The 13,312-nt window shown below is 36.3% G+C and overlaps 1 protein-coding gene across 1 annotated transcript in view; it reads right to left on the bottom strand.

Annotated features, from left to right (window-relative positions):
• LOC139981475 (serine/threonine-protein kinase NLK-like) overlaps positions 1 to 13,312 on the bottom strand; it is a 39,636-nt gene that overhangs the window by 5,829 nt on the left and 20,495 nt on the right. Inside the window, exons 4-10 of the mRNA XM_071993885.1 lie at positions 7,494 to 7,600; positions 6,503 to 6,588; positions 5,591 to 5,800; positions 3,923 to 4,024; positions 3,391 to 3,477; positions 2,465 to 2,663; positions 1,750 to 1,843 (exon numbers count right to left, since the gene is read on the bottom strand). Of these exons, the coding sequence (XP_071849986.1) occupies positions 1,750 to 1,843; positions 2,465 to 2,663; positions 3,391 to 3,477; positions 3,923 to 4,024; positions 5,591 to 5,800; positions 6,503 to 6,588; positions 7,494 to 7,600 (885 nt within the window). The remainder of the gene's footprint in view (positions 1 to 1,749; positions 1,844 to 2,464; positions 2,664 to 3,390; positions 3,478 to 3,922; positions 4,025 to 5,590; positions 5,801 to 6,502; positions 6,589 to 7,493; positions 7,601 to 13,312) is intronic.

Genomic DNA, 13,312 nt, shown 5'->3' on the forward strand with positions numbered 1-13,312 from the left:
TCCTTAACCTGTACCAAGAGTCTCTGCATACATGGTGGGCTAGTGTCGCCATAGTAACCCCATCTAAGTTTTTGTAACTCTCTCTGTTGTAACAAACCAATAGAATAGTCAAATAGATGTTCAAACGAACAAAACAATTAACAGCTAATTCTTCAACATATTTCACTACATTTCTAGTGAAACCTTTGAAATATTTTCCAAGGCTTTTACATCCCTAATTAATGTTAATTAGCAAATTCTGATTATTTGATTTATATCAGAACAGAAATCTGCAGCTCACCGAAGATCGACACCATGTTGAGACTTTAATTATCCATTACACCATCTTTAGGCTTTTACTATACATAACACCATCTTTAGGCTTTTACTATACATAACACCATCTTTAGGCTTTTATTATCCATAACACCATCTTTAGGCTTTTACTATACATAAGATCTTGTTTAGGCTTTTACTATACATAACACCGTGTTTAGGTTTTAACTATGCATAAAACCATGTTTAGGCTTTCACTATGCATAACACCATGTTTAGGCTTTTACTATGCATAACACAATGTTTAGGCTTTTACTATGCATAGCACCATGTTAAGGCTTTAACTATGCATCACATCATGTTTAGGCTTTTACTATGCATCACACCATGTTTACGCTTTTATTATGCATAACACCATGTTCAGGCTTTTACTATGCATAACACCATGTTTAGGCTTTATTATCCATAACACCATGTTTAGCCTTTAACTATTTATCAAACTTTTTACTATCCATCACATTCGAACATTCCCAAAACTGTCAACGTTTAGAATTCTCTTAGGTTCATTTAATTAACCATTTCCATTGGTTTATATTTTCCTTGTATATAGTAACCACAGCAACCAAAATAGCTGTAAACATGTTTACAGCAAGCTATCACGCTTTCAGGTGTACAGGTTGCCAAACAAATCCTAAAATCTCAAAATTTGTTTTTTGTAAAGTTAGCAAATCCTCATCTCAACAACAAAACATCAGGGTCACATTTTCCGTTCAGCATTTTGGTTTCAGAATTTACTTACAACACGGAACCATTTTCTTTTCTATTCTTTCTTTTTTTCCCCTGCAATTCTTAGTTTCCTTTCTTGACTGTGGGTAAACTATGTTTACACCATTCTCCACATACTGATCCAAACAAACATGGCTGATGCAAACACACTCACAGAATGGATCTCTCCCAACATGTGTGATATATAAGAACTAAGGGTGTGTTTACATACACCTTGCAAGGAGCAGATCCCAGGGGGTGTGGGGAATACATACCCCCACCCCCCCTTTTTTCAACCCCCCACAAAAAAAAATTGAAAGTATATATTAGTACACCATTCATACCAACCTATTTATTTACCTAATTTATAGTCTATTATGCACCATTTCATGTCTAAGATATTACTATGTTCTGGTCCTGGTGGCAGACACCCCCCCCTCACACATGGGGGTCCTCATTTAATGACCTCAGGGTCACACCCCCTCCTTCCTAAAATCCTGGCTCTGCAGCTGCTTTGGATTCTTTGTTTACAATAAACTGCTTTGATATTAATTTCATAATTCCTTTACTCATGATTTTTGCATACAATTTTAACGTTTATAACCTCCAATCTTTAGGAGCCTCCATCAGTAACATATAACAAACATTAAAAACAAATTTGAAATAAAGGGAGCTCCCCTCCCCACCCCCTCCTTCCCTCCCCCCCCAAAAAAAATAAAACACACCTACCTGGCAAAACTTTTAAAGGCAGCCGACTGTGGATTTATGCAGAGAGGTACACTGGAACCTTGGTGTCTCTCTGTAATAAACTTATGTAATGCCTCTGCAAATGTAAGAAAACAAATAAAGAACGATTCAGTGCTACTGCAAATATTTTAGTTTATGCACATTATGCAATGAACACAAAGAGCCCCAAATGGGCACTTTGGTTCCTTGCTTGGTGGAATATTAAGGTGTTGTATGGCATCACCTAATATCATAATATTTATGCCTACGTGTACCAGTTATTAGTCAATAAGAGCATGGTGGCCAATTGGCTAATGCGTCGGACTCGTGATCCAAGGATTGCTGGTTCGATTCCTGCCTAGTTCATTACATTGTGTCCTTGGGCAAGATGCTTTATCTCACTTGCCTCTCTCCACCCAGGGGTTAAATGGGTACCTGTGAGGTAACTTGTCATTGGGCGCAGTATATAACTGCTGCCGACTGGAGGGATTGTCTCTGGGACAGGTTATCATTGACCAGGGGTAATATAACGTCTGAAAAGTGCTTTGAAACCTACCGCTGGTATAAAGCGCTATATAAAAAGCAAATATTAAATATTACTATTAATACCTTGTATGTTCGTAACTTTGCAATCGTTTTGTGTCGACAACTTATCATCATGAGCGATACTTCTCCCTTGCCACACACAGTAGTCCTTGTAACATTCTAAGGTCCTCACCTTTACATTGGTAAACCGTGTTGATTCCGTCTTCATAGCCATCGTCAAATCTCTCTTCTACGCTCGGTTCGAAGTTGCTTGTGTACTGTCTCCCGCTGGGAGTGTTTACACAACACGAGCACATACAGGTGTGGTAACGTAGTCTTCCCTCATCCAGATAAGGGTGTGCTAAGGCATCCGTACATGACATCCGTTTGTCCTGAGGAGGGATAAGCAATTAAAACGTCTCGTCTCAGTGGGTCGTCAAGATAAACTTGGACAACAAAATTGAACAAAGCCAGATAATGTCAAAAGGACCCCAAACTCCACATTTTCTACCGACAGAAACTTGTGCATATTTCAAATTCACTTAACCACAGATTTTATGTGCAGTGCGCTTCGAGCAACTGCATGCTACTATGGGTACTAACAGAAATGAAGGAGAGAACTAGATCTTTCGTCCCAAAATTGTAGTCTCTTCCGAATACTTTGGTTACAATTATGTGAATCAACTGTGTGCACCTACATCTATCTTAAAATTAATTATTGGGCCTGACATTCCATTTCCATTTTTTTTAACCTTAGCAGGAGGATTTTCTTCAGAGGTGGACATAGTTTGTACATATCTATCTATACATATATATATACATAGAGAGAGTGGGTTTAACATATTCACCTACACAGGTTTTTTTGCAGTAAATACACATTTTGCTCATTTTTTGCTCTTTGAAAATCAATTACTGTCAAACAAGTTTTTCATATGTGCAATTGGGATACATGAGACTCACTTACTTTACCCCTCCCATCCCCAACACGTCCACTCCAATTCCAAACCTCCTCCCCCACGCCCACCAAATTGAAACGATTATTATTTTGTCTACAGCAAATTGTGCACGGCCACTCAAGCGAAGAGAAAACTGTGAACTCTGCTAAACTATGGGACTTACTGGATTGAAGACGAGCATTCTACTGAGAAGGTGAACAGCCTCATGGGTGGCATGACTGGATAAGTTATATAACGCTGATAGACAAGGCTGGAAAAGAAAAAGAACGAATGATGACAAAAGACGTTATTATAATTTCACAAACTGGCAATAACTAAAAAATCAATCCATTTGTGTAGTAGGTGGGTTAACAAAGACTGGAGTATTGTTGTATGTCAATTGGACACAGATAAGAGAACAATGAAGTTATTAGATATCTATTTGTAGGAGGCCTATTCATTGGTACACAGAAAATCCAAAAGCTTAACACTAGGCCCTTAAATGCTATTGTTTTGACTGTTAGTAAAAAAACCACTGAGAGTATGGGTGTGGATCTAAATTCTTTGGAGATATGAGACAGCCATGTCTCTTATTAGTTATTATTCTTTACCAAGATGTGCATACTCAAATTACATAAAACATAAATGTTGTTTCAAAAGGAATAACTTAAGCAAGACCACATAAACTGTGTGATGGATGAAAGGCAGAAACTTACAGGTTTATGTGGCATTCTTAAGATGTGGCTTTTAGCTCCATTGCACGCATACTTGAGGTCTTCTGAGGAGGGTGTACCTAACAAATCTGTGATTAAATTGAGCTGTCGGAAGAAAAAGTAAAATATTAAAGGATAAGCTCTTTGAAAGTTGTGGGGAAGAATTTATGGATATTCTTATAGGGAATACAATACTGCAAGCCCAAACAAATAAGACTTTAGCAAAGAGGAACATCTCAAATTATCAATTCCATGACCTTCCATGGCACGAATATTCAGAATTTTTTGAAGTTAGTTATGTTTACACATTGGGTTTCTAGCCTAGCTATCTGACCTCTTCCTATAGATATAATGTACTTATCTAATGAGTACTTTTATGCATACAGTTAAGTACCTAGTTTGCAAAACAACACCTTTTGGGTGGGGGGCGGAACAAAATGTGTTGAAAATCATATGAGTATAATCCATTATTATAATAAAAACATGGTTAAGAACTTAAGACTTACGTCAAAATCTGATTGAATAACTGAAATTGTCTCACAAGTAACATTTTTCATTGTAGTATTAACATGGGATCATGATAACATATAAATACTGTCACTTCGGGCAATGGAATATCCTTACGAATATGCATGACTTCAATGGTTGATGTGCTGCGGTGATAAAGACGATGGCTATGATAATTGTCATTTAAAGCCACAGGGTACGTTTTTCCATTTTTAGTGTTGAGATTTTTTTTTCTTTTGTATCTAATTCTTCATCAGAGAGGGATTGGCAACATTGCATTATTTGCTTCTTGGGGGGTTTTGGTGCAATAATGGGCAATTAATAAATTATATATTTTTTGGCTATCTCAGCGAGAACGAACAAACAGTTGCCCAAAAATTTTCAGACAAGAAAGTCTAAGGTATGTCATATTACAAAGATATGCTCTTTTTATTTTAAATTTGTGTAAACATTTTTTTTGACTGTTATCTGAAAGAATGGAATCCTACAGCACATTGTGACATTCATCAATACATTAAAATGCAAGGAAAATAAATCCCCAGATCCCTTTGTATGTGCAAGTCCAGTCACATTAGAGAGAGCTAGTGCAGCAGTCTGAATTGACTTTCTTAGTAAGATTCAGGTGCTATTTGATACTAAATTCCCACTACAATGTATTACAGGTCTCGAACTTGCCACTAGTCAACTTTCGTTTCATTTAATGACATAAAAAGTTGAAAACAAAAATTCTTTACATGTGTTAAACACTTAACATGTCCAAGTGTCTGGTCGACAAATTGATGGGGTATTGAACCGGATTAATTAATAACTAGCTTGTTAAGCCCTCCATATTTAATTAAAAAGAAGTACCATGAACATGCAACAAGGTGGGTGTCTGTATAATTTTGATCAATGGGAATCTTAATTTGCAATTAAACAGAGTTGACTAAGGTGTGCTAGGGTTGTGGGGAGACAGGTAGACGAGGAGCGAAGTAAATTTGACTATTTTAAAACAATTGTTGACTCAATGCAAAAATGGCACAGAGCAGCTTATTATAGTATCCCAAATTCCACTCAGGGTCTAGCTCACATTTTCTCTTCTGGGTTTTTACTTTTTTTCATTTTTATTTTTTCATTTTCCCCCCAAAACAAAATTCATATACGGTCAATCGGTCATCTTCTTACCTGTGACACTGGACTTTGTGCTTGGAAAAGTATCCGCCGACCTAAGAGCTCTGCGAATATACATCCGACGGACCACATGTCGACGGCCGAGGTATAATGTTTACTTCCTACCAAGATTTCTGGGGCACGGTAGTACTGTGTTATGACCTCCTGGGTCATATCCTTCGTCGTGTCGGGCTCTTCGACTCTCGCAAGGCCAAAATCACATATCTGAACGAAAGGGGACATAACATTTAATCAAACAAGAGAATTGACGGTTTAGTCGCAAAGTTTGTTCAAGACGTTAACCGAGCAATGCATACACGACACTTGCGACAAATGTATCGGAATGTCCCCACCCCCCTCCCTTACCTTTCCTAAATGATTCCATTTACATACACTTCTTGAGGCAGTATGTTTGCTACCACAAACTCAAGAATCAGGTTTTCATTTTGTCTTTTACACAAGCTTAAAGGGTGTGAAGGCTCGCGCAAAAAGAAACGTCTAATAATGACGGTAATCTGACCTAGTTTCGAATGAGGTGTAACAGAAGTGTTAGACACCACCATCGATCCCAGAAAATACACACACAGCTTGCTACCGTCGGTAATTAGACACTAGTGTACAGTCAGTACATACAGCTGCGGTCAATACCCACAGCACAGTATACAAACAATACAGGGGTGGACATCTCAGGTCCAGCTAAAGATAACAAGGTATCACGTTTCATTACTGTACTGTCTGCATTTTGTAGCGACACAAACAAAACGTCACTTGCAAGCAACGGAAAGTTCACCTTTTCAGATGGCCGCACACGGTTTGGGGCGAGTCTTCAATGCCTTTAACTTTCAAAGGGTGGGTCAGCATTTACCCTACGATGATCGTGTAGTGGGGAAGGGGGTTGGCGGGGGGATAATGTAGTTTCAAACTTACCTTAAGTATACAATTGCTGTTCACTAGAAGGTTACCAGGTTTGATATCTCTGTGTAATATTCCTGCCATATGTAAGTACTTCAAACCTAAAAGTAAGGGGGGACGAAAGAGACAAAAATAATTATTATAATATTCTATAATGCCCATAAATATTATTTAATTTCATTCACTTTACAATGTCAATATAATATAATCATCAACACGACAACTGAAATGCCACCATCAAAACATGTTCTTGTTTTTTAAGTTTATGGGGGTGTCTTGAGGCTTTCTGATTTGCAAAATATGCATCACCTGAACCAAGTAAACAACAAACTGCCTTACTACATTCACACTGTTGTCATTGTTGTGGTGTAGTACATTCCAGCAGACAGACATTTGTAAGAGTTCACCAGACTAATTTTTATCACCTTATTCAAGTTCCAAAATAAACGAGTAAACTTCTAAAAGTCTCTGTGGTCATGCTAATTACATATCAGACAAGAAACATTCCTTATAAACGAGTCACCACAGGAATTAGCAAATATGTAAACAGAGAGGTAGAACTTTATAAAGGAACAAAACACATTTTTGGAGTATTATTTGTCTAGGTGCTGTGTATTTCAATACCAGAATGTTAAGATATATCCTAACCACTGACCCCTAAAATCCAACACCTTCTCCTTTAGTTTCTGGTTATCGAGTACTCTAGACACAGAAAACCGATGAACCAGAGTGCAGTTGTTAAATTGTGTGGAGACAGGTAAGTGAGGAGTCAATCCAAGGGAATTTTTCCACAAGAAAATCCGTGTGATGACACTTTTAATGGTAGAATGAGAAGGAAGGGCAGTGACCAGGGGGGTCCGGTCATAGAGGGCGCACAGTGTTATTATTTTACCAGGACTTTATAGGCACAGTAGAATGAGGTGCTACGGTTGTGAGGAGACAGGTAAGCGAGGAGTGAAGTCAAATAAAGCATTTCCATGGTGGTGGCCTGGTGGGTATGACTTACCTCTTAGTATTTGGTACAGGAAGACCTTGACATGGTCAGAACTCAGCGGTTGAGGTGAGACGATAATCTTGTGGAGGTCACTTTGCATTAACTGTGTCACAACATAACTGATGGTCAAATGTTAAGGAAGGTCTTTTTTGCATCCGTGAATATACACGAACAGGAAAACAAAAAAATACTTAAAAAACACAACATATCCGGGAAAAAGACAATCGCTAATTATTCAAAACAAAATGATAGACCTTAATGTTACTTCCTGGCACAACTTCAGCAACTACACAACATTTGAAATCCTCTCCCAAATCACACAATTTTGAGCACATAGTGTCAATTTCTTGTTCGTTTTGTCCTTTTCTTGGGGGGACATTTTTACAATAACATTTTGCATGGTTTTCATTAGGCTTATGACCATCTGCGCGTTCACGAGGTTAGATGACGATATGAACAGAAATCTGAACAAGGGAGCATCCGCTTACTTTTAGTATCATTGCGTCACGATGCTACTTCTTACATCATTATCTTGACTTTAACACTTTGACACCTTCACCTCGTGAAATCAGTATATTTTTCCGTAATGCTTAGAAAAAATATTTTTTAATATCTATATATTTTTTGGAGGAACCTGAGGCATATGAAGGTAAAGGGGGTTATGAGGACATGGTTACCATGGCAATATCATTTATCCAAAGAAGTAAACTCCTTAAAGATTCATTTTACAGATAAGTCTGCCTGGAAACAAGGGGAAAATATGAATTTTCCTACAAAAAAAAAAGAGTTTCTGATATTTTCATCAAGTTACTTGTTTACCACACTGTTTGGCATTCCAGTTGTAAAGTTATTCACCAAATGCAGAGCGCCCTCCCGTTACCGACAGCGATATTATGGACCAATAACATGTTGATCATGTCACAACAAAAAAGGTTTATCATTCAACTAGCCACAAAGACCAAACTGCCGATGAAATTACAAGAATTTGTTGATTCAAACAGATCTATTTGAACTTTGAATATTCCCCTGAACTTTACTCTTTTCTCCCCAAAGACACTTCTCCTTAAACATTTAGGGTAAATTATATACCGGCACAAAACAGACAAAAAAGTTCGAAAAAACAAACATGTTTTTCCTGTCTTGAAATGTTACCAGCTAGAGGCTAGAAGAAAATGTACTGCGATGGTTAAACCAACCAAAATCTAGGTTTTTCAATTTAAAACAAAATTTTTATTTTGGAAGCAAAATTCCTTGCCTCCGTGCAATTCAACTTTTGAGATTGGTCGAGAATCTCTCAAGGTGGCTAAAGCAGCTTATTTAATAAATGATACTGTTAATTTTCTGCATCTCTCAGCATCATTTTGTGTGGTATCGATCTTATCAAATTTGGTAAGCATTTTGCTTTTGCATCTGGCAACAGTCAAGTGAATGACAGCATTTGCATATATTCAGCTGACAATGTTTCACTGTTTTTCTTTATAATATTTGATGAAACTCTACATGCAGAGAAACTTGACAGCAAGCTTTCCAAATGTATCACATTTCAAGGAGAAATCGACAAGAAGATGTACTGTAACTGGGTGAATTTCCAATTTGTTTCTCTTTCACATTTTTTATTTTCACTTCTCAAGCTGATAACCTACATTTTGGGTGAGATTTTACTGTGGAATAGTGTCAGCATAAAAAATGCAAAAGGGTATAATTCTTTGCTATACAGGAAATTAAAAAAAATAAGAATGTTGTAGACACACAGAATATTCCTAATTGTGTTAAAATAAAACTTAAGCAAAATACTTCTCATAATTTACTGGTACCGTGTACTGTAGGTGTAAAACTGGAAAAGGCAAATGCCGGCTCCTTCAAATAACACCGCAAAAGTTTTATTACTATTCGATCTGTTTCTCCCTTCAATCCATTTTTGAATGATATGTGCCCTGAAGGCCTTTGGCTTATAGGCACATTTAGCAATAAAACTTGACACCCATCTAGCCGCAACTTTTGAAAGACCCTGGCCTAGATAGGATACTACCTACAAAGCCAAACCATCAACCCAACTATGTCAAACCTCTCTCAGCAAACGGGTACGAACACTCGCTCTCGACACAGCCCCGAGTCCTGTCGGAAACCCGACTCTCCTTGTTAATAACTCCAAACCATCTAGGCTCCATGACCGAAACAAAAGGATAAGAAGAGGGAATTGGGTAACGTGAATTCGAATTAGCAGAAGGGAAATTTTTTTTTTCCCTCTTCGAAGACAGAGAACTCTGTGATACTATGGAAAAAGCATACACAGACTTGGACACAGGTTGGACTAGACGTTATGTCCCTGCTAGACCTGTGGTATTTGAAACTGTGGCAGGGGGGAGAGGGGGGGCATTGCTCCTTTTCAAGGTTAGGTAAATTATTTTGTAATGAGGCATCGTCATCATTAAAAAAAAAAAAACTTTTTGCCCATTTCCTCTACTTCCGTTAATTCCAATGGGTTTTTTTCAAGAAGCTTAATGGGCTTTCAGTTTCTTTTCCTTTTTCATTACAAATGTTTGATTCGGTTGTTCAACTCCTGAAAGTTGGTAACTTAGCAGTCAAGAACCTTTAAGACTATGACTGTTGAACAAATTGGCTGATTTTGGAAAATTTGGCAAAATAGGCAAATTAGCAAAATTTAATGGCTAAACTAGCTTTGTCCCCACCACTCAATCTTCTACCCCTCCCTCTCCCCCCTCCAACCCACCTTCCTCTCCAACCCTCCCACCCTCCCACAAAAAAAATACAGGAAATTGTATTTCTGCAAGGGACAGAAGAAGATAGTGAGAGGGAATAGGAACCAAGTGCAGTAAACTCAGGAACAAGTTTTGTTTTAAAAAGTCTGTAAAATAATGACTGTAATTTTAAAATTAATTCATCAAAACTTAAAGTAAATGAAACCTAAATCATCAGACATCATTTAAAGTTGATTATCTCTAAAGTACTGCCTTCCTATACATAGAGACCTTAATCACTGTATGGTTTAAACTGTGTTGTTTTACCGCACCTGTTTCTTTGGCCGGATACAAACAGTTCAGTACACAATGCTTAGTCTGGTAATCACCATATTGTATAATTACACTAAAAATAGCATCTCTGGACACGTTCCAATGAAATAATAAATGACAGGACGAGATTACAAAATTTTGAAATTGTTATTTTAAAGTCACAAGGTCGGGCTGTTTCAATTCCTGGTGTTGTTAAGATTATTAAATTTGTTTACGTATATTTAGATCCTCAGCAGGAAAAAGAGGTGGGTTGAAACGGTCACGTTAGCCGATGAACAGATTCTAATAAAGAATTATTCTGTTTTCCCTCGGTTTGAAAATAGTTCAAGAATTTTCCTCCATAAACAGGAAGTTCTGTAATATTTTAAAGAATTCCCCACATTCCCCTAAAAAACAAATAGGAAGTTCAATAATACTGTGAAGTCTGCTTTTAGAAGAAACTCTTATTTTATCATCAGCCTACAATCAGCATATCTATCATGAACTGCACACTTTGAAAGCAAAACTACTCATAGTATTATTACAGAGAATTATATATAAAAAAAAGGTTAAATATTTTTATTTCAGTTTATATATATGTATCTTTGTTGTGGTGGCATTTGTTAACCATAGGAGGGTAACCCTATTGTAGATACACTTGGAGAAGTAACATTCATAAAACAAGATAAGCTGAGTGCACTATTACTAAGAGGGAGCTGTTACCATGGTGATACTGTATTAGCGGTATCTGAAATCCAAACCTCAGTTTCAAATTTTATTTTATATTGTTACTGTACCATATTGTGCATATGCCAGAAACATATATACCTATTTCCTTTCTCTATTGAAATGTTCCTTCAGTGAAACAGATTTCCATCATTTGAAGAAAGTACAAAAAAGGTGGGAAGAATTATTAGAAAACCCTGATCAATAAATATTGTTCAAATCAATGTTGCCTACAATACTACTGTGTTAAGAGTGCTATGTAGCATTACTATAATCCAGCGGTGAAGTACAGTATGAACAATATTAATTAGTTCAAAGCTCTTGTATTTGTATACGACTGTCATGTTAGGCTATGGTTATAATACTACAGCCTAAGCTGATAATACTACAGCCTTAGCAACATGACTTAGCTGGGGTTAGCTGCTGTGCTCTGGGTTAAATGACATGTCCCAGCATTGAACAGAAAGTCAGATATACAGAGTACAGCTTCATATGAGTTATGCTATATATACTGCATTGAGACTACAGGCAAGAGATTGGTCTCCCAGATTACCTGACCGAACAAAGGTTATTGCACTGTTGTAACCAATCGCAGACAGCCTCTCTTGTACTGCCAGACATATGGCTCCTTCCATTTATCTAGTAGGGGGAGTTACAAAATGTAGGACACAGTTAAACAAATAACAGGGAGCCATGGAAAAGTATAGCAGATACCCCGGGTTAAAGCATACATAGGAATGAACCACTTCTAAATTTGTAACCCTGAAGCAACTCTACATTACATGTGGACGTGTAAGCAGCTGTTTGTATTTAATATGATGCCAATTTCACAGCAAACTTGTTAAACTCTTAACCAAGAATGGCTCAATAAGATTCAACAATTGTTCAACACTGCTAAGACTAGGCATCCATCCAAGGATTTTATTCCATTTATTATCAATTTTAAATTTTAATGTAATTTTTTCATTTCACCTTAAAAAAGGAAATGAACGTTACATAGTCACTTAAATACTTGAATAATTTGCTTTGGATTTTCAGAAAGTTTCCTTAAATGAAAATGTCTTCCATAAATTAAGTTTTGCACTTATTCATACAAGAAACTAAAAAACTTTTCATAAATTTTCATATTAATTTCATAAATTAATAAACACCAACAATTATCAAAAGGTGATCACCTCCCCCTCCCCCTCCCCATAAAGGCCATCTGTAGTATTAAAAAATATGCTAGAATTGCTAAAGAATTGTCACTCACATTCAAAAGCACACTTAATTGCCCTGACCTGAATGCATGTGCATTTTGTACATATCACTAGGGACATTTAATTACATACTTTAATAACATTCCAGTGCCTGTATATATCTTCAAGTTTCTCAGCAAGACCTACTCAGTACAGGAAATTATATTTGAAGAGCTCTGAGCATCATTTGCATTTTCTAACATGATAATATTACATGGTCACAATACTGGTGGCCTTTATAAATCTACTAAAGTACAACCAGCATTAAATTCAGCATTGAGTTGACACTTGCATGTACCATTTGTATTGTATGTTTGTATTGTATTGTATGTTTGTATTGTATCTTATCGTATCATTTGTATTGTATCGTTTGTATTGTATTGTATCGTTTGTATTGTATTCTATTATATTAATTTTGTATTGTATATTGAACTGTTCTGTACTGTATTGTATTATACTGAAGTGAATCATTTGTATTGTATTTGTATTGCATTGTTTGCATTGTATTGTATTAATTTTGAATTGTATATTGTACTGTATTGTATTTATATTGTATTATATTGTGTCATTTGTTTTGTATTATATTGTATTGTATCGTTTGTATTATATTTATTTTGTATTGTATATTGTACTGTATTGTATTGTACTGTTTTGTATTTATTTTGTATTGTATTGTGCTGTATTATATTTATTTTGTATTGTTTTGTATCATTTGTTTTGTATTATTTGGAATTGTACCGTTTGTATTATATTTATTTTGTATTGTATATTGTACTGTATTGTATTGTATTTATATTGTATTATATTGTTTGTATCGTGTGTATTGTATTGTACGTATTGTATTGTATGTATCGTT

Source organism: Apostichopus japonicus, chromosome 15, assembly GCF_037975245.1.
Source record: "Apostichopus japonicus isolate 1M-3 chromosome 15, ASM3797524v1, whole genome shotgun sequence".
NCBI lineage: Eukaryota > Metazoa > Echinodermata > Holothuroidea > Aspidochirotida > Stichopodidae > Apostichopus > Apostichopus japonicus.